This window comes from Ictalurus furcatus, chromosome 1 (assembly GCF_023375685.1).
Source record: "Ictalurus furcatus strain D&B chromosome 1, Billie_1.0, whole genome shotgun sequence".
NCBI classification, from domain to species: domain Eukaryota; kingdom Metazoa; phylum Chordata; class Actinopteri; order Siluriformes; family Ictaluridae; genus Ictalurus; species Ictalurus furcatus.
The window spans coordinates 36,070,190-36,091,104 of record NC_071255.1 but is presented as its reverse complement, the minus strand read 5'-3'; the positions used below and the strand labels follow the sequence as shown (position 1 = coordinate 36,091,104).

Here is a 20,915-nt window from a genome sequence, read left to right as displayed (position 1 = left end):
GTGTCTTTTATACAGGTAACAAGCTGAGATTAGGAGCACTCCCTTTAAGAGTGTGCTCCTAATCTCAGCTTGTTTCCTGTATAAAAGACACCTGGGAGCCAGAAATCTTTCTGATTGTGAGGGGGTCAAATACATATTTCCCTCATTAAAATGCAAATCAATTTATAACATTTTTGACATGCGTTTTTCTGGATTTTCTTGTTGTTATTCTGTCTCTCACTGTTCAAATAAATCCACCATTAAAATTATAGACTGATCATTTCTTTGTCAGTGTGCAAACGTACAAAATCAGCAGGGGATCAAATACTTTTTTCCCTCACTGTACACCTCGACTCTGTGCACTTTGCTTTTCTAGAACTCAATTAAAAGAGCTTGTACAGTAGCACTACTTGCATTGTTCTCTGCTTGATGTATCGCTTTGCTTGTATTTCCTCATTTGTAAGTCTCTTTAGATAAAAGCGTCTGCTAAATAAATAAATGTAATGTAAATGTAAAGAAGTTACCTGAACACGAAATCTTGGAGATGAGCATGCAAGTATGCACACTTCAACTTGGACGTGCCGATGTTCTGCAACATTGCATCTACATAAGCCAGCGAGTACCTATTAAACAGAGACCTTACTGCATGTCCCCTGTCAAGCAAGCTCTGGTAAATAACAACTGGAAGAGATGCTTGAGACAGGAATTGTGGAACCATCATGCTCGGGTTGGGTCTCTCCAGTCGTTCTAGTCCGCAAGAAAGATGGCAGCATGAGATACTGCAAAGATTACAGGAAGTTAAATGCCATAACACAAAGTGATGCGTACACCTTGCTGAACATTGCCAATATCCTCGAATCCCTTGCAGGCGCTGCTATTTTCTCCACAGTAGACCCTCAATAGCGTTTATTGGCAAGTGGCCATGGACCCTTCAAGTAAACAAAAAACTGCCTTCAGCATTCCTTAAGGACTTTTTCAATTTAACGTTATGCCTTTTGGGTTTAACCACAACCTTCCAAAGGTTAATGGAGACAATATCAGGAGAATTGTGAGGAGAACTGTGTTTTGTCTACATTGATTATATAATCATCTATTCATCAGACCTAACTTAGCATCTACAAGATCTCCAGACTCTCTTCCACCGGTTACAAGAAGTGGAATTGACCATCAACTTAAGGAAAAGTCAATTCTGCCTCTAAGAAATTTCAGTCTTGGGCCATGTAGTAACCACTCAAGGTATTATGGCAGACCCAAGCAAAGTAGAGGCCATTCGGTCTTATCCAGTACCCACCAACCTCAAAGAGGTACAGTGGTTTCTTGGACTACCTGGATGGTATCACCGATTTATACTTAACTTTTCACAAATTACAGAACCCATTAATGCTCTGAAAAAGAAGGGGAAAACATTTCGTTGGTCAGAACAATGTCAATGGGCATTTGAGCAGCTCAAGACATGTTTGGCTTCATCCCCCATCCTTGATCATCCAAATTTGCAGCATCCCGTCACAGTATACACAGGACCTGTGTTAACCCAATGAAAAGAACAAGGGATGGAAGAAGTCATAGCTTATGCCAGCAGAAGCCTAAACCCGGCAGAAACCAATGACTCAGTCACAGAGAAAGAGTGTCTGGTAGTTGTCTGGGCACTTGAGAAATGGCAACATTATCTGGAGCATCGAATGTTCACGGTAGTAACTGATCACTCTGCGCTTCAGTGGGTAATCTCCTCTAATAAAACTTACAAGCAGTCTCATTCGATTTGCCCTGAAATTACAAAAATTATACTTTGTCATAGAATGCAGAAAAGGCGAACTCAATGCAGCACCAGATGCCCTTTCCAGAATGTCCAACTCACCTGCATGCAACTTGTTCACCAACCAGAAGAACGAGATTGACGCCACTGCTGTAGACTCATGGGAAGAACAACATAAGGACCCTGAAGTTGAAAAGATCTTCAGAGCAATAGCAGAAAGCAATCCAGACACCCCAGGACAATATGAGATTGTGGAAGACTCAACTGTCAAAAGGACAAGTTCAATACAGAGTGTACTTACCCAAAAACCTCATTCCGACAATTCTTCAACATTACCATTCAAATCCTTTGAGTGGACACGGAGGTATCTTTAAAACCTACAAACGTCTACAGAATATTGTCTTCTGGCTTCTGTCAAATGTTGCATAAAGTGCCAAACACACAAGAACGACAATCGGAAACCTACAGGCACAACTACACGTCCTACTGACATGTTAGGATTGAACGTCATGGGACCATTGCCAAGCAGCCGCCCACACCGCCTTGAATACCTTTTAGTCTGTGTAGACTGTTTCTCTTGTTGGGTTTAAATGTTCCAAATGGGTAAAGCAAGCGCACAAACCATTGCTATGATTCTCCGCAGAGAAATTTTTACCCGTTCGGGTGTGCCGGACTTCATCTTATCCGATCGAGGAACCCAATTTGTCTTATCAATTTTCAGGGAATTGTGTTCAAAATGGAACACTGTACGAAAATTACCGGCAGCGTACCCCCCACAGACGAACATGACGGAGAGAGTAAACTGCACCATTAAATATATGATTGCTTCTTATGTGGAGGAAAACCACAAAAAATGGGACCAGTATGTACCCGAGCTCCGTTTTGCTGTTAACTCGGCCATCCAAGAGAGTATTGGAATGTCTCCTGCAGAACTACAACTGGGCCAAAAGCTTCCAGGTCCAGGGGACAAACTGCTTCAGCTTAAAGAAAACAGCCTTTTACCTTCTGATCCATCTTACGATGTGGTAAACCACACAGCTCAAGTCAGGAACTATAATAAAAACAGACGAGAAGTCATCTTCAGGGAAAAAGATCACGTCTTGTTGAGGAATTTTCCACAATCCAGTGCTCGACAAAGTCTCGGTGCCAAATTAGCCCCTGAGTGGAAAGGATTGTATCGGGTAATAAAGCAGAGGGAACCTCTGAACTACCAAATAGCATTGGACTCCACCAGCGAAGATGTCAGAACCACTCATGTCTGTAACCTGAAACCATGCTATCGCACTGCCAATGACTTGGAGTTACATGGAAAACAAAGACTCCAGGAAATCTTTCAAGAGTCCTCAGATGAAGATACTGAGTTTCAGGGATTTTAACCCATATGACTCTCTCACAACCTGGGGGTTGTTTTCTCTGGGGGGGAAATTACTATCACATGAATGAAATGAAGCTGACCTGTTAGGAGAAAGACAAAGGATGATGCAGAAGGTAGAGAAGGAGGACAGAACAGAAACAGAAGAGAAGAAAAAAGAGGTTGAGGCTGGGAACAAAATGCAGCAGTTGAGGCGACAGTCACGGCTCACGTTTCTCTTCATCCACGTCTAAATCTTACGCCTGTTATTAAGGATTTCCATGGAGGTGAACGTTACGAGTAAGCTGAGTCAGTCAAGTTTACCTGCGTGGAGCCAAACGCACGCTGTTTCGGGTTGGAACAGTCAACTGAGTGAACGAACCAAAAAGGGATTATCCGCCGCGTTTTTGGAGCCTTCCGACAAGACACCAGCTGTAGTGTGGCGCGTTTCCTGTTCCTAAAGTCTTACTTCAGGTACTCATTCCAACATAGTTTCACTTCAAGCTCCCCAAAAAGCTTCCTCTGTGGCCTTTTTACGTTCCTATCAGTGACGAACACACACGTACAATCACACCCAAACACACAAACGTTCTCATTTACTCACCTCAAATGCGCATTCAAGTCACGCTCGGAGCGAGCGCTTTTCTTTTGTTCCTTGTTTTCCTTCTCCTTTTGTGTATATGACGACTTCTGAACGCGACGATCTGTTCATGCGTGTTAATCAGTGGGATAACTTTGGTCGTTGGTTACATTGATATTTTATCGAAGAACAGACTTTTGAAACCATGGACTGTTGATCAATACGAGTCCACGTACCGCATGAACTACATCAAAGGCTGTGAGGATTTGTTTACTGTCCTGAATCCCTGTTGTGTGCATTCATTTGTGAATTTGTGAGTTCCATGACTTTACATTTATTTTTGTGTAACCGGTGGCTTTCGAGTTATCCTGGTTTAAATTCTTAGGTTTGGGGTAGACCTAATTCTACCTGGCGCCCGAATGAATACATTTTCAATTGAAATCCTTTTGTAAGGGCGGGGCACCGTAGAAAAATCAAGCATTTCTGGCTGCAACAGTCGTACAGAGTAGACGGACTCAACCTTCTCATTATGTAACAGTGTTGTGTTTTTGTGTTTTAGATGCAGTGACTGTGTTGCATGGGTCACCATAAATATCACTGAGAAAAACATGGGACATCTGGAAAAAAGTACACCTATACATACAGTGTAACGCAATAAAGAGTGTGTCGAGTTAATTATTAAGCAACTGTAATAATAGTTCATCCTCTTACTGCTTAGATATAATGTATATGGAATGGCGACTTTTTTTTTTTTCTTAAGGAACCAAAAGGTGAACAAGTTTCCTGAGCAGCTTTGGGTTTCCTCGTTCTGTCTTTTATTTCAAAGTGTGACTTTGAAATCCTCATTGCGAATTTTCAGCTCTCCTTTTCAAGCATTCATACATTCGTCCATAATTGTAGCGCGACCTTGAGCGCGAGAACATCGGTATAAATCAAAACTAAGCGAGCGCCGATCTGACAATCGCATTAAAACGTTTGAAGCCTGCCGATGAATCCTCATACGACAGAGACACTCTGTCCTGCATTTCTATGACTTCATTATGCATTAATGTTGTTTTTTTTTTTTTTTTAAATTCCTTTAATCTTATTAATCATATCAAGACTGCACAGTTTGTAACCTGATAAATGTGTAATGTGTAGAGAGACCTCTGGACCTCCTCAGCTGGAAAAAACAATGCTGGCATTTTTACATGGAGCGAGAGAGAGAGAGAGGGAGAGAGAGAGAGAGAGAGAGAGAGGTGGGGGTTTAAAGCAGGGTGGTTTGAGAAGGCTGATAGGAGATAAATGCTTGGTGCGGGGTTTTAAAATCCCCACAGGCCTCAGCGAACCTCAGTGAGCCATCAACGACCCGAAGAGAAATCGCTGCTCTCACTCGCATCGGGTTTCGCTTCTGCTTTTTATGCCTGCGAGCTGAAATACGCAGGATATCCAAATCGATGCCCGACGCTCCCCTCACACACTTTAGAGATGAGGTTGTGTTTAAAGTCGGAGGATGGAAAGAATGGTAGTAAACAGGTGTGTTTTAAACTCTAAAATGTAAATGCAGGTATGCGAGGAGAAAATTACTTTCGCTGTCATTATCACGTCTCATCTTGAACGCTCAGCCTCATGGTGATGGATAACGAACATTTTAAAAGTAGCAGACCTGCTAACCTGCGTATGAGCTCGGAATTTTAACATCAGGGTACGCTGCTATGAGTTATCACTAGAGCTCGACCGATTGATCGATTAATTGAGTGATTAATCGACACCGATAACCGGTTACTGGAACTAGCAGTTATCTGTAAAAATCCACACCGATAGTGTTTCCCGGTCACGTCCGTTGCCGAGCGGCTGAGGACGGTCCGCTGTCATTATACTGTACGAGAGCGGCCTCTAGAGGCGAAATAAAAACTAGCATTTTAAAAAAGTACCATACATTTTCCCGGTACAGTCAGTACTGTTTATTTCCGTAATAAAGTTCAGCAATATTTTACTCTGAGTGTTCTGTTTTCATTCAGTATCAATATTCAAATCTATCGGTTGATTAATCGTTTATCGGTGTGGGTAAACTCCCGTATCGGTCGAGCTCTAGTTATCACTCAGAAACACACCAAAAGAGCATCATTCTTTTCGTTTCTTCTAATTAAAAAATAAAAAAAGTCAGACGGACCAAGCGACATGTGAATCTAGAATGATTGACAGTTGTGTAGATGTTTTAAACACTGATATTAACTCTAAGCCCCGCCCCCTTCCTCCTGTCTCACATTGGTGCACATTAGTTGTCGCTTTTTATGACAGTAAATGGAGAATGTGTTGAGTTTATGAATGTGAAATCTATCAGTGTAGCTTAGACCGACGTAGCTAGCATTAGACTCGTCGATATAGTTAACGTCAGTAAGCTGGATTTAATAGGGATGAACTGAAAATGTCTTGTTTGGTCAAAATGGTCAAAAATGGATGAAGAAAGAGACAAAGGGCTGAAAATCTTCTTTTTAAAATATTCTCTGTTGGAATTTGGAAGATATAATGTGGGCAAACCTCACAGATAGTTTTACTCCTGAGAAACAGGAAGTGCTTCAAGACCAAAATAGATCCAGTAAACTGAAAACAATTTATTTTATTTACTGCAAGGGTTTGAATTAATGATACTTCTGAAATTGACTGTACATTCTGTTTCTTCTTCTCTCTCTCTCTCTCTCTCTGTCTCTCTCTCTCTCTCTCTCTGTAGGTGTAAGTGTAACCTGCATGCGAACAGCTGTGTGTTTGATAAGGAGAAGCTGAGTTGTGAGTGTGAGCACAACACCACGGGGCCCGACTGCGGACGCTGCAAGAGGAACTACCAGGGCCGAGCCTGGAGCGCCGGGAGCTACCTGCCCATTCCTAAAGGCACGGCTAATATCTGTGAGTACACACACACACACACACACACACACACACACACACACACGCACACACACACACAGGTTAGGTTTACTATCTTTGTGAGGATTTCATTTCATAAACATTAATATTACTATAAATAACTAATGCTGTGCTCTAAAAAATGGATTCCAGAATTAAATAAAAATAATCTCCATCACTGTGTGTGTGTGTGTGTGTGTGTGTGTGTCCCAGCCACACTGTCCTCCCTATAACACCCCCCCCCCCCCCCCCGCCTCCTCTCTTACTCCATTAGCCTACTTACAGCCCACAGGAAGTAGAGTGTACAGCACACACACACACACACACACACATGCTTGATAATGATATGGGGAAAAACATTTACATATTTAATGAAACACTATTTATTTCATTATTACAAGCTAATAATGTAGATAAAAACAAGTGAAAAGTTAGTATTGGTTTAAAAAGTCTTTGGGATTGGCATCTGTGTTGTGGCATTCCAAGCATCCTGATTGGCCACTGTGTTGTAGCATTCCAAACCTCCTGATTGGCTGCTGTTTTATGGCAATACAAGAATCCTGATTGGTCGCTGTTTCATGGCATTCCAAGTGTCCTAATTGGCCACTGTGTTGTAGCATTCCAAGCATCCTGATTGGTCGCTGTTTTATGGCAATGCAAGAATCCTGATTGGTCGCTCTTTCATGCCAATACAAGAATACTAATAAGCTACTATGTCTTGGTATTCCAAGCATCCTGATCGGTCCCTTATTTATCTCATTCCAAACATCCCGGTTGGTCGCAGACCTGTGGCCTTCAAGGCGTCCTGATTTGCTGCTGTGTTGATGCTGTGATTGGACCCCATGTGCAGTGGCATTTCAAGGGTGCTGACTGGCTCTCACGCCATTTCATTTCAAGTGTCAGAATTGTCTGCAGTTTCATGGCATTTTGAGCATCATGATTGGCCACTGAGTTTTTAAGGTCGGTGACTGGTTGCCAATAGTGGCAGCCCAAGCATGATGATAGCTGCCGTGTCATGGTGTTCCAAAGGTCGGAAATGTGATTACTCCTCAGCTGTATCTGGAGATCTACCTTCCAGCAGATGTTCGATGCATGACTATCTGGAGCAGGTGTGTGGATTGGAGCTGAAACTGAATTCTATAGGAAAGTGATCTCCAGGAAGAAGTTTAGTGAGCAGTGATTTAGATTTGTAGACCTAGACTATGTGACAGTCAGGCCTGCAGGTGTATACGATTTCAGTATCATTGCATCCACAAGTCAAGCTGCAGATTTATTGTTTTAAGGATGCTGTATAAATGAGGCTATTATTATTTTTACCTCATTAAGGTAACTACATCGCATGGATCTGTGGATATACAGACTTTTAAACTGAGACGTCTTTAAAAAAAAAAAAAAAAAGAAGAAGAAGTATAAAATGCTTTGAGGCTGGAGTTGGTCTCGGTGTCACTAATGCCTCTGAGTGGAGCGTTTTATGTCTGAGCTGCGAGGCCTGCGAGGAAAAAAAATCCATAATCTAATAATTTCATAAAACAGCCCGGTCTATCTCTGTCCTCTCGGAATAAAGACAATTCACATGTCAGGTAAAAAAAAAAACAACACCTTCCATTGCACTGGCTGTGATTTTTAAACCAATTACTGCCAAATATGCTGCTATTTTTAACATAAGGAATGAGGTAATTACGCAAAACAATGACTTGAGAGACCTTCTTTATGTTACATATCAGCTAGTCTGATGCAGAAAGTTCAAAGATGATCAACACAGGAGAGTGCCTAGTGTCCGTTAGTGGACCAGGGTGAGAAAGAAAAAAGAAGGAGGTATCACTCTCTTCTCCCTTCCTGTAGGGAAGCCATGTTTGCCCTCCGTGTTGGAGAATGTGAAGAGGACTGATGGGTTTGTAAATTAGCCACGACAGGCCATTTCTGCAGGGGAACTGAGGAAAGTGCCGACATTTTGTCTCAAGCTTTAAAACACATTGTTCTATAGAGAGATATATTCCATCTTTCTCATATCCTGGACTTCTGTAAAGATGAAAAATATAAACGATAAATATAAACTATTATAGTAAATATTAAAGATATAAAATATAAACGAGTAGTAATAACATTCACGTAACACTTCCACGTTCGCGTAAAGTTCACTGCTGTTTTCTGTAATGGCCTTCGTGTCATAAGTGTTAATATTCCTAGAACAGGGTGGGGTGCACAAACTTTTGACCCAAAGAAACTGTATAGCCGGGTTATTACAGATAGCATATGAGTTGATGTATGAAGTACATCGGTGTTTTATTTGTTTGCTAATGATTACGATTTAACGCGTCGTCATTTTTATCCATTTGTAGCTACATGAAACGAGCTAGTTCCTTATATACACCTTATCTCTGACACTGGAGACTCCTTCCATGAAAGTCAAATACACGTCTCCTTACAGAAAAGCTTTGAACGGGCTGTTACTATAGAAACGATAAAGTATTAGAACGAGCGCATTGATATACCTGTGATTTTCAACGGCACTAACTGTCAGAGAATGAATCAACACCTTCCGGCCAATCAGAATCCAGAATTCAACAGCGCTGATCTGAATGACAGATTTATTTTCAGAAATGTGCTGTACGCTGTAATTTAATCACCTCTCCGATACCCCAGCATGGTGATGCACGATGGTTTAAAAAGAGATAAGGAATAAATTCCCTGCTGGCCGGAGGAAGAACGTGTTCGGCATCAGTGATGAGGACAGAACTGCGTTTGCATGAGCGTGTGCGCTGAAAGAATGAATCCATGGCTCTCATTAACCACTACACTAGCAATCGGATGAAATTCACACGGAAACTGAACGCACGTTTTATCCGAATTAAGTAAGTGCATCTGCTTATGAGAAAAAAAAACAACCAAAAATAATAATAATAATAATAATAAACAAACAAACACGGGTCTAATAATTTTTATTAGTTGATTTAGTTTGGATTAATTATAAAAGAATGCAATGCAGAATGAAATATGAGAGGAGTCGTTTTATTTAAATAAAACGGGGGTAAATATTTTTTTTGCATGCGGCGGAATGCGCTGTTGAGTTCTGGATTCTGATTGGTCGGAAGAGAAGGTGTTGATGAATTTTCTCTAACAGCGTCTCTGACGGTAGTTCCAAACGGTACACAAACCACAGGTTCATGTTAATGCGATCGTTCTAATATCTTACTGTTTCTATAGTAACAGCTCGTTCGCGGTGGAAGATCTCTAAACTTTTGGAGTCACGTCATCTCGGCGTGACAGGAAAGGAGCCGTCGTCACATCTGGAGCTGACAGAGGGAGCGAGCGTGAGTGATGGTTCACGCTCACATCAGCACTGAATTCAGGGCTTTAATTAGCACACATTAGAGCGAAGAGGCATGTGTCAGGCCGATTCCCGCCATCGTCGGACATTCATGAATCACACAGTGCCGCTTTGAGACAGACGTGTCTCCCTGTCTCGTTACCTGTCTCGCTGTTTCTCTTTTTAGAAGCGAATGTCCTGAGAAGTGGAAAAAGAGCGAGTATAGGAATAAGAGACTGTAGATTGACTTCCGAAATCATGTAAAAATGTTAGCAGTTTAAGAGTAGTTCCCATTCACAGTTTTTGGCCTGTTGCTACGGCGATACAGACAGAAAACCAGGCATTTCTGCTTTTTTTTCAGCTAAAGCACCGGTCTCAGACCAAACGCAGAGAAAATTCGCCCGATTCCATGAAGGTGTAAGGATTCAGGATGTGAAAGATGCGAGTGTGTTTCTGTTAGCGGTTATTTACACCTACAGCTACAGTGGATATAGAAAGTCTACACACCCCTGTTAAATTTACAGGCTTTTGTGATGTAAAAAAAAATGAAAGCAAGATTTATCGTATCAGAACTTTTTCCACCTTTAATGGGATATAGAAACTGACAAAATGGCGGATTCCTGCGCGATATTGCAGACCATTTCAAATTTGACATGGTGGAGAAATGTATCCTACAGATGCAGCATTTCAACGTGTTTGGATCAGTGATAGATTAGAAGTTCATTGTTATAGCTTTTCCACGAAAAAAGAAAAATCAGGAGTCAGTGAGAATTTTGGAGAATGATTTCATGCTGATACAACGCTACTTTAACATTATAATGAATTTATTCCTGCTGCTATCCATAACATTAATTTGCTATAACATTAATCCGAATGAAGTGTACTTTCGCTCGATCCGAGACAAACAGCTCCATCTAGTGGACGATAAAGATATCGTTAAACACAATATAACTTATTGTCAAAGATAATATTCCTTTTAATGTCATTGTTTATGGAGATATGAGGTTGCCATCGCACACGGTAACATACTGTAGTGTCCTCTTTGTGTGTGGCACAGATCAAGTCCATAGATTAATGTTCCATTGATTCATGGACACAAGAAATATGTGCAACAGTTCTCAATTCACTGATATGTAAATAGTTTGGCCAATTTTTATTTGATTCGTTATTTTTTTTTATCACGCTATAGAAAGACGTGTATCCCACGCATATGCACCACAGTTCAAGTCAATCAGACCTACGGCTCACGAGGAGAAGATTTTGTAATTTTGGATGTACTGGAAAATATATCATAGTAGACTTTATGGGTCCCAATTAATTTTTTTCTTCCCCATGAGAAATAAGGCATGTATACCAATTTTCAGACATTTTGGACTTATGGGATAAGTGGAAAATCATGTAGAATTTAGGTGTGTCCTGCAGCTCCACCTATGGGCTCATGTGGGCCGTTTGTGTTGTGGGAGTTACCCGTGGCCTGTAGTATCAATGTACCAAATTTCAAAACTTTGTACTCTTCAGATCTTGAGTTATTGGGTACTTTAGGGAAATGCGGAGAATAATACGAAGAAGAAGAGGAAGAACAATACTAACAAAGGAGGAATCCTCAAAATAAACAGAAATGTTTTAGGAGGAACCGCAAATAAAGATCAGCTTTTCCTGTAGGATTTTCTGGACATCTTGGTTTTATCTGACTGCTGAAGCCATGATTCTCCAAAGAGCTTACAAAGCATGTACAAGATCTCATTGTTGAAAGGTATCGCACAGGAGAGGATTAAGAAAGAATTTCCAAAACATTAGATGTAACATCGGACACTGTGAAGAGCATCATCAACAAGTGGAGAAATTGGGGCACCACGGTGACAATACCAAGAACAGGACGTCCCTCCAAAATTGAGTAAGGGACAAGAAGAAAACTTACCAGGGAGGCTGCCAAGAGACCAACAGCAGCATTAAAGAAGCTGCAGAAATATCTGACACGTACTGATTACTCTCTGCATGTGACAGCAATCTCTCATATTCCTCACATGTCTGGGCTATGGAGTTGGGTGGCTAGACGGAAGCCCTTCCACTGGGGGGAAAAAAAAAAACACATCCAAGCCTAAATCACCCCAAACCTTGTGGCAAAATGTGTTCTGGCCTGCTGAGACCAAGGTAGAACTTTTTGGGGATAATTCTAAAAGCTATTGTACAGGTGCATCTCAAACAATTTGAATATCATGGAAAGGTAATTTTTTTCCCCCTAATTTAATTCAAAAAGTGGAACTTTCATATGTTCTAGATTCACTACACATGAAGTGAAATATTTCAAGCCTTTTTTTATTAGTTTTCAATCTTGATGTTTACAGCTTGCAGCTCATAGAAATCAGAAGTAAAGTATCTCAAAATATTCGAATGAAGAATTTATAACACAGAAATGTCGACCTTGTGAAAAGTATGTTAATTTACGCACTCAGTACTCGGTCAAGGTTTTAATCCTTGTGCAGGAATGACTGCATCAGTGGGGCGTGGCATGGAGGCGATCAGCCTGTGGCACTGCTGAGGTTTTCTGGAAGCCCAGGTTGCTTTGATAGCGGCCTTCAGCTCGTCTGTATACGTTTTTTAAACCCCTAAAATATTTCTGTTTGTTTTTCCCTTGAATTATGTTAGATATCACACTAAAGGTGGGAAAAGACCTGACATAATTTCTTTGCTTAGAAAAATAATGGAGGAGATGATTATTTTTCAGTAATGCTCACACCAATATTTTGCCTTGCTGTTTTCATGGTTACTGAAAAAAAAAGTAGTCTCATCCACTGACATGACACTACAACACGTTTTTCTCTCTGCCTGCTAGCACTTCAGTTTGTTAATAATGTTAGTACATAACACTTGAAAACACCTGGTAACACAAAGTAACACCCTGTAACACACTATAACACATTATAACACACTATAACACACTATATCACACTGTAACACCCTGTAATATACTATATCACACTGTAACACACTATATCACACTGTAGCACACTGTAATACACTATCACTCTGTAACACACTATAATACACTATATCACACTGCAACACCCTGTAACACACTATATCACACTGTAACACACTGTAATACACTATATCACACTGTAATACACTATATCACACTGTAACACACTATAATACACTATATCACACTGTAACACCCTGTAACACACTATATCACACTGTAACACCCTGTAATACACTATATCACTCTGTAACACACTGTGATACACTATATCACACTGTAGCACACTGTAATACACTATCACTCTGTAACACCCTGTAATACACTATATCACACTGTAACACCCTGTAACACACTATATCACACTGTAACGCCCTGTAATACACTATATCACACTGTAACACCCTGTAATACACTATATCACACTGTAACACACTGTAATATACTATATCACTCTGTAACACACTGTAATGCACTATATCACACTGTAGCACACTGTAATACACTATATCACACTGTAACACACTGTAATACACTATATCACACTGTAACACACTGTAATACACTATATCACACTGTAACACACTGTAATACACTATATCACACTGTAACACACTATATCACACTGTAACACCCTGTAATACACTATATCACACTGTAACACCCTGTAATACACTATATCACACTGTAACACACTGTAATATACTATATCACTCTGTAACACACTGTAATGCACTATATCACACTGTAACACACTGTAATACACTATATCACACTGTAACACACTGTAATACACTATATCACACTGTAACACACTGTAATACACTATATCACACTGTAACACACTGTAATATACTATATCACACTGTAACACACTATATCACACTGTAACACCCTGTAATACACTATATCACACTGTAACACACTATATCACACTGTAACACCCTGTAATACACTATCACACTGTAACACACTGTAACACACTATATCACACTGTAACACCCTGTAATACACTATATCACACTGTAACACACTATATCACACTGTAACACCCTGTAATACACTATCACACTGTAACACACTATATCACACTGTAACACCCTGTAATACACTATAGCACACTGTAACACCCTGTAATACACTATATCACACTGTAACACACTGTAATACACTATATCACACTGTAACACCCTGTAATACACTATATCACACTGTAACACACTGTAATACACTATATCACACTGTGACACCCTGTAATACACTATATCACACTGTAACACCCTGTAATACACTATATCACACTGTAACACCCTGTAATACACTATAGCACACTGTAACACCCTGTAATACACTATATCACACTGTAACACACTGTAATACACTATATCACACTGTAATACACTGTAATACACTATATCACACTGTAACACACTGTAATACACTATATCACACTGTAACATTCTGTAATACACTATCACTCTGTAACACACTGTAATACACTATATCACACTGTAATACACTATATCACACTGTAACACCCTGTAATACACTATATCACACTGTAACACACTATATCACACTATATCACACTGTAACACACTATATCACACTGTAACACCCTGTAATACACTATATCACACTGTAACACACTATATCACACTGTAACACCCTGTAATACACTATCACACTGTAACACACTATATCACACTGTAACACACTATATCACACTGTAACACACTATATCACACTGTAACACCCTGTAATACACTATAGCACACTGTAACACCCTGTAATACACTATATCACACTGTAACACACTGTAATACACTATATCACACTGTAATACACTATATCACACTGTAACACACTATATCACACTGTAACACACTATATCACACTGTAACACACTATATCACACTGTAACACCCTGTAATACACTATAGCACACTGTAACACCCTGTAATACACTATATCACACTGTAACACACTGTAATACACTATATCACACTGTAACACACTGTAATACACTATATCACACTGTAACACACTGTAATACACTATATCACACTGTAACACCCTGTAATACACTATATCACACTGTAGCACACTGTAATACACTATATCACACTATAACACCCTGTAATACACTATATCACACTGTAACACACTGTAATACACTATATCACACTGTAACACCCTGTAATACACTATATCACTCTGTAACACACTGTAATACACTATATCACACTGTAATACACTATATCACACTGTAACACCCTGTAATACACTATATCACACTGTAACACACTATATCACACTGTAACACCCTGTAATACACTATATCACACTGTAACACACTATATCACATTGTAACACCCTGTAACACACTATATCACACTGTAGCACACTGTAATACACTGTAATACACTATATCACACTGTAACACCCTGTAACACACTATATCACACTGTAACACCCTGTAACACACTATATCACACTGTAGCACACTGTAATACACTGTATCACACTGTAACACACTATATCACACTGTAACACCCTGTAATACACTATATCACACTGTAACACACTATATCACACTGTAACACCCTGTAATACACTATATCACACTGTAACACACTGTAATACACTATATCACACTGTAGCACACTGTAATACACTATCACACTGTAATACACTATATCACACTGTAGCACACTGTAATACACTATATCACACTGTAACACCCTGTAACACACTATATCACACTGTAACACCCTGTAATACACTATATCACACTGTAACACACTATATCACACTGTAACACCTTGTAATACACTATATCACACTGTAACACACTATATCATATTGTAACACCCTGTAACACACTATATCACACTGTAACACCCTGTAACACACTATATCACACTGTAGCACACTGTAATACACTATATCACACTATAACACCCTGTAATACACTATATCACACTGTAACACACTGTAATACACTATATCACACTGTAACACCCTGTAATACACTATATCACTCTGTAACACACTGTAATACACTATATCACACTGTAATACACTATATCACACTGTAACACCCTGTAATACACTATATCACACTGTAACACCCTGTAATACACTATATCACACTGTAACACCCTGTAATACACTATATCACACTGTAACACACTATATCACACTGTAACACCCTGTAATACACTATATCACACTGTAATACACTATATCACACTGTAACACCCTGTAATACACTATATCACACTGTAACACCCTGTAATACACTATATCACACTGTAACACCCTGTAATACACTATATCACACTGTAACACCCTGTAATACCCTATATCACACTGTAACACACTTTATCAACACTCTAAATAAATACTCTCTATTTTTTCTCACTGTAACTGGGACAATGATTTATGTAAAACTTCTGCACTGTTATTAACACTTCTGTCTTAGAGACCATACCATCCATCTCGACTTCCTCTCGGCTCTGTGTATGTATCATGTCCTTTATCTCATTATTCAGTTTGTTCAGCTTAACATTTCCACCTGCTGAGTGCCATCTCCCTCCATCGCCTCACTGCTCTCTGTCTTGTTCTGTCTCTCCCTCTTTGTCTCTCTCACTCCCTCACTCTCTCTCTCTTTCTCTCTATCTCTCTCTCTCTCCTTCCTCTCCCCGAGACACGTCTCTGTTTGTTTTCACGTCTCCACATCTTCTTCTGTGCAGTAATCTCTCTTTCAAATATTTGTTTCTCCTGTCTTTGCCGGAGCTCGGCTCTGAATCTTCATGGATTTGACACTTTTACACCTTCAATACAAATCCGTTCTCTGTAGCGTACACACTGGAACGATAGCACAGAGTTTTGGAGAAATTTTGAGCTCGATCATAATTACTAACTAATGTTTATAATCGTGATGAATTAAAAAGCAGTTAACTCATTAAATCCCACTGATCACTGCTGTGAAGGAATTTTTATTTAGAATTTTTTTTATAACGCTTTAAAAGGGTTGGAAATTATGCTTGATGTAATTTTATGTGTTTTTTTTTTTTTTTAATGCAAGAAGTTTTTTATGTAATTGGTCACATGACCAGACCTGTTTACTACCAGCCTGAGTAAGACGGCGTCTGTATCGCAGCTCTGTAATGTATAGTATGTAAAATGAATTATAAAGCAGATACAGCTATCATATTTGGTGTTTATAATCGTTAAATGCTATATTTTAATGAGATTATGTTATCACATTGATTCCATCCTTACAGGAGATGAAAATGTAACCACTGGGATAACACCAAGTCGCTGTGTAATATATCGTCACTTAAAATGTAACTGAAAGTGGCGTAAACATACATTTTGTATTTTTATTAGTATATTTGCTTTACTATCATTTGTTTGCACAATGAAATAAAAATGTGAAATATTCTACTTTTAAAAAAAAAAAACATTTTGCAGGTTTAATTTAGGTCTAATTATCATTGGACTTACTGTATATATTTGGATTTATACAGTAAATTCCGCCCATTTTCCAAAGCAGGACTTAAAAAGACATACAGTTTGTGACATAGTGCTCGTCCAAAAAGTAAAATTAATTCACATGTATAAGTGGGGAAAAAAATGGGATTCATAAGGCAAAGGTCTCCTTTAGTGAACAGTGGACTAGTTCAACAAACAGACTTCATATAACACCATAATGAACTTTCTTTTACTCTCACACTATCCGTCGTTCTCCAGATGAGGACGGGTTCCCTTCTGAGTCCGGTTCCTCTCGAGGTTTCTTCCTCGTATCATCTCAGGGAGTTTTTCCTCACCACCGTCTCCACCGGCTCGCTCAATAGGGATAAATTCACACACTTAAAATCTCCATCCTGTGTTTATACGTTTCTGTAAAGCTGCTCTGAGACAACGTCCGCTGTTAAAAGCGCTACACGAATAAAACTGAATTGAATTGAATGAGGGTAAAATATTTAGTATTAAAGATAACAACTTGCACAGGCAAATGTATGTCAGACAGTTTAAAATCGTGTGTAATTGTTGACATGGTGACGTTTTCAGTGAGGAGATGTTTATGGAAGGAGTCTACAGTGTCAGCACGTTGGAACAGTCAGAGGTAAAGCTGTAACTTTAGGTTTTCCGACATCTTCAGGACAGAGGAGTTTACACTTCTTTGTGGTTTCTCGGTAACACGACAAGCTGATTTGTTATTGTCTTATTGCTGATTTGTTATTGTCTTATTAGCTTCACAAGAGAGTAAAAAGAGAGGCTGGCGGTTTATAGCTGCTATAACATAAGTGAGAATGAGAACTAAGTTGTTTCACCAACATTAAAGGTAACTGTAAACAGATAAAAAGTATGACGTGTCAGATTGCTGTGGTATAAGAGGAATAAAACACTTTGGTGTGTGCTGTTACAGGAAAAACTTCTGCTCTTCGTTACACCGACGTGTTGTTGATTGTTTTCCGAAAACAGCACAACACCAAATTAGAATGTAACTTGTTTTAGGGTTTCGAGAGAGAATAATGAAAGAGAGAACACAGAAACAACTTTGAGAGCTGAGGGAGTTTGTGTACGTGGGGAAATTTACATACAGTAAATTTCTAAGAAATACCGTTCTAACCCAGAATGTGTGACAGTGTTTAGGGATGAACAGGCCCCGCCCCTGACCCCGCCCCGTGTCAGTGAGCTTCTCAGCTCGAGCTGTTGCTTTCTCAGCGCATAATTTTACTCCCGAGGAAAATCGCGAATGACTTAAGCGGTCTCTCGGTGGCGGATCGGCACGTCCGCTCCTCTCACCTGCCATTAAAAAAGCCTGATGGATCGCCAGGAGACACACACGGCCCCCGAAAAAGTAATTACTAACTTTGCCTGGGGTGGAAATTTAGGAGATAAGGCTTCGTGGATCGTCCAGAAGGAGACGAAACAGATGAGACAAACAGAAGTGAAGGTCACTTCTGACCACACACACACACACACACACACACACACACACACATTTCTAATGAGGACAGTAGGTATTCTCCTGGCGTTTGCAGTGACACATGTCATTCGGAACGCCCCTCATGTCGTGTCCCCTCTTTCCTGCTTTCGGTACTTCAGTGGCTTTCCCAATCAGAAAGCATGCTGGGAAATTCAGGACGTGTTATTTTGTCCCTGTCCAGGTTAATCGTGTCCTATCAGCCTCTGGGAGGGACGCTGAAAAATGGACTGTCACCAGGACATGTGTTGTGTTTGGAGCGTGTGTGTGTGTGTGTGTGTGTGCATTAGTGTGTCGTTTGGATCTTTTAACCCTCTGTGTTCACTATTTAGCTCAGTGTGATGAATTTCTATAGTTGCTATAGCAACACAGCAGTACAGTTTATTTTGAAATCCCAAATTGATCTCATTTTGATCTGAAAATGAATCATCCTGATAGAACTAAAACCCCAACAGGGCTTCCTATTTAATAAACATTAAACGCGCAATACAGTGAATACTTACTTGCTTACTAGAGTATTCCAGTCTGAATAAATGATCTGTAATAGCTGTTTATGAACTAACTGAATGAACTGTCTATAGCATGACTATAAACCACATACGGACACCACACACACCCTTCAACTCCGCCTGGATTAATCACCTCCCTCTGAACTGATTACATTAATGACTGGATCTATCCGTTTCATTTTAAAACCTAGAGGAAACCATCTAATGACTGAGGAAGCAGTTTCTAATATTCGCTGAAAATAAAATTCGCCTAAAAGGGAATTATGGGACAAAAAACAGATGTAAAAACCCAGAGCACCAGAGCAGAGTTTTGATGATGTGTCCCAATCCTCACTGCCTGCTTATCCTGCCTTTCTTGTTTGTGTCCTTCTCTCTCTCTCTCTCTGTGTATATATATATATATATATATATATATATATATATATACACACACACACACACACACACACATATACATATATATATATATATATATATATATATATATATATATATATATATATATATATATACGTACAAAAGTACGTTTGTATTGCCAAAGCAGGTATAAGGGAAGGGTAGTGTAAACACAAGAGAAATAAAATAAAACTGAATAAAATGTTAATAGATTCCATTTTTTTAAACAATAAAAAAAAATAAAAGTGCAAACAACGTACATAAATGTACAAATGAAGGACAAAATAAATGTCCTATACATGGAATAAGTGAAGAAAGAAGGATAAAACGTGTAAAATTACAGGATAAAAGTGAATTTTTAATATAAAGGTAAGAAAAAAATATAAAACAATAATAATAATAATAAAGAAGAGCGATCACAACAGTTACAGGAAACACAAGGGCGGGGCAGATCCCTAATCAACGTCCCTAATATTGTGGCCGGCCGAGACACATTGTGCTGCTAATATACAGCGGTCTTTATCTTCCCCTAGCACGTCGGGGAGTTTTTCACTGTTTGATAGCTTGTGGTATGTTCGGCGTGTGTGTTTAAATTTTCTCGGATGTGTGTGTATGTCGTGTGTTCTGTAGGGAAGTGCAGCTCCGTCTCGACTGGGGCTTGGGATGCAGTGCAGGCACGACCTTTCTTCCTGGGGGAGCCGTGTTTTGTTGCATTTGTGTTGTAATTTGGTCTAATCGGATGTGTCGGACTTTGTTGTTCTGGTCTGGAGTGTCAGTGGGGTGGGGTGGGGTGGGGTGGGGGTTAGTAGGTGTTGGTGATCCTTCAGGACTGAAGCTTTGATCAGCTCTTGGTATCGCAGGACTTTGGAATGAAACGATTGGGGGATCGCTGAGTTTTAGCGGTTTCCAGAATTTGGTCGGCCGTACCCGTATTTTTATAATTAGCGGATATTTGCCGAATTCTGCACGACGTGCGTTGTTTGTAGTGCGCCGATGCACTTGTGGGATATTTGTACAGAATTCTGCATGCAGGGTTTCAACTGGATGTTTTTTCCCATTTGGTGAATTCTTGATTTGTTAGCAGACCCCAGACCTCACTGCTATAGAGTGCGATCGCCTCAATTACTGATTCGAATATTTTCATCCAAATTCTAACAGGAATCTCTAAACAACATT

The 20,915-nt window shown here is 39.7% G+C and overlaps 1 protein-coding gene across 3 annotated transcripts in view; it reads left to right on the top strand.

The window, feature by feature from the left end:
- ntng1a (netrin g1a) overlaps positions 1-20,915 on the top strand; it is a 185,063-nt gene that overhangs the window by 118,799 nt on the left and 45,349 nt on the right. For all 3 annotated transcript variants that reach the window (XM_053622034.1, XM_053621951.1, XM_053622117.1), the window contains exon 4: positions 6,374-6,546. In XM_053622034.1, the coding sequence (XP_053478009.1) occupies positions 6,374-6,546 (173 nt within the window). The remainder of the gene's footprint in view (positions 1-6,373; positions 6,547-20,915) is intronic.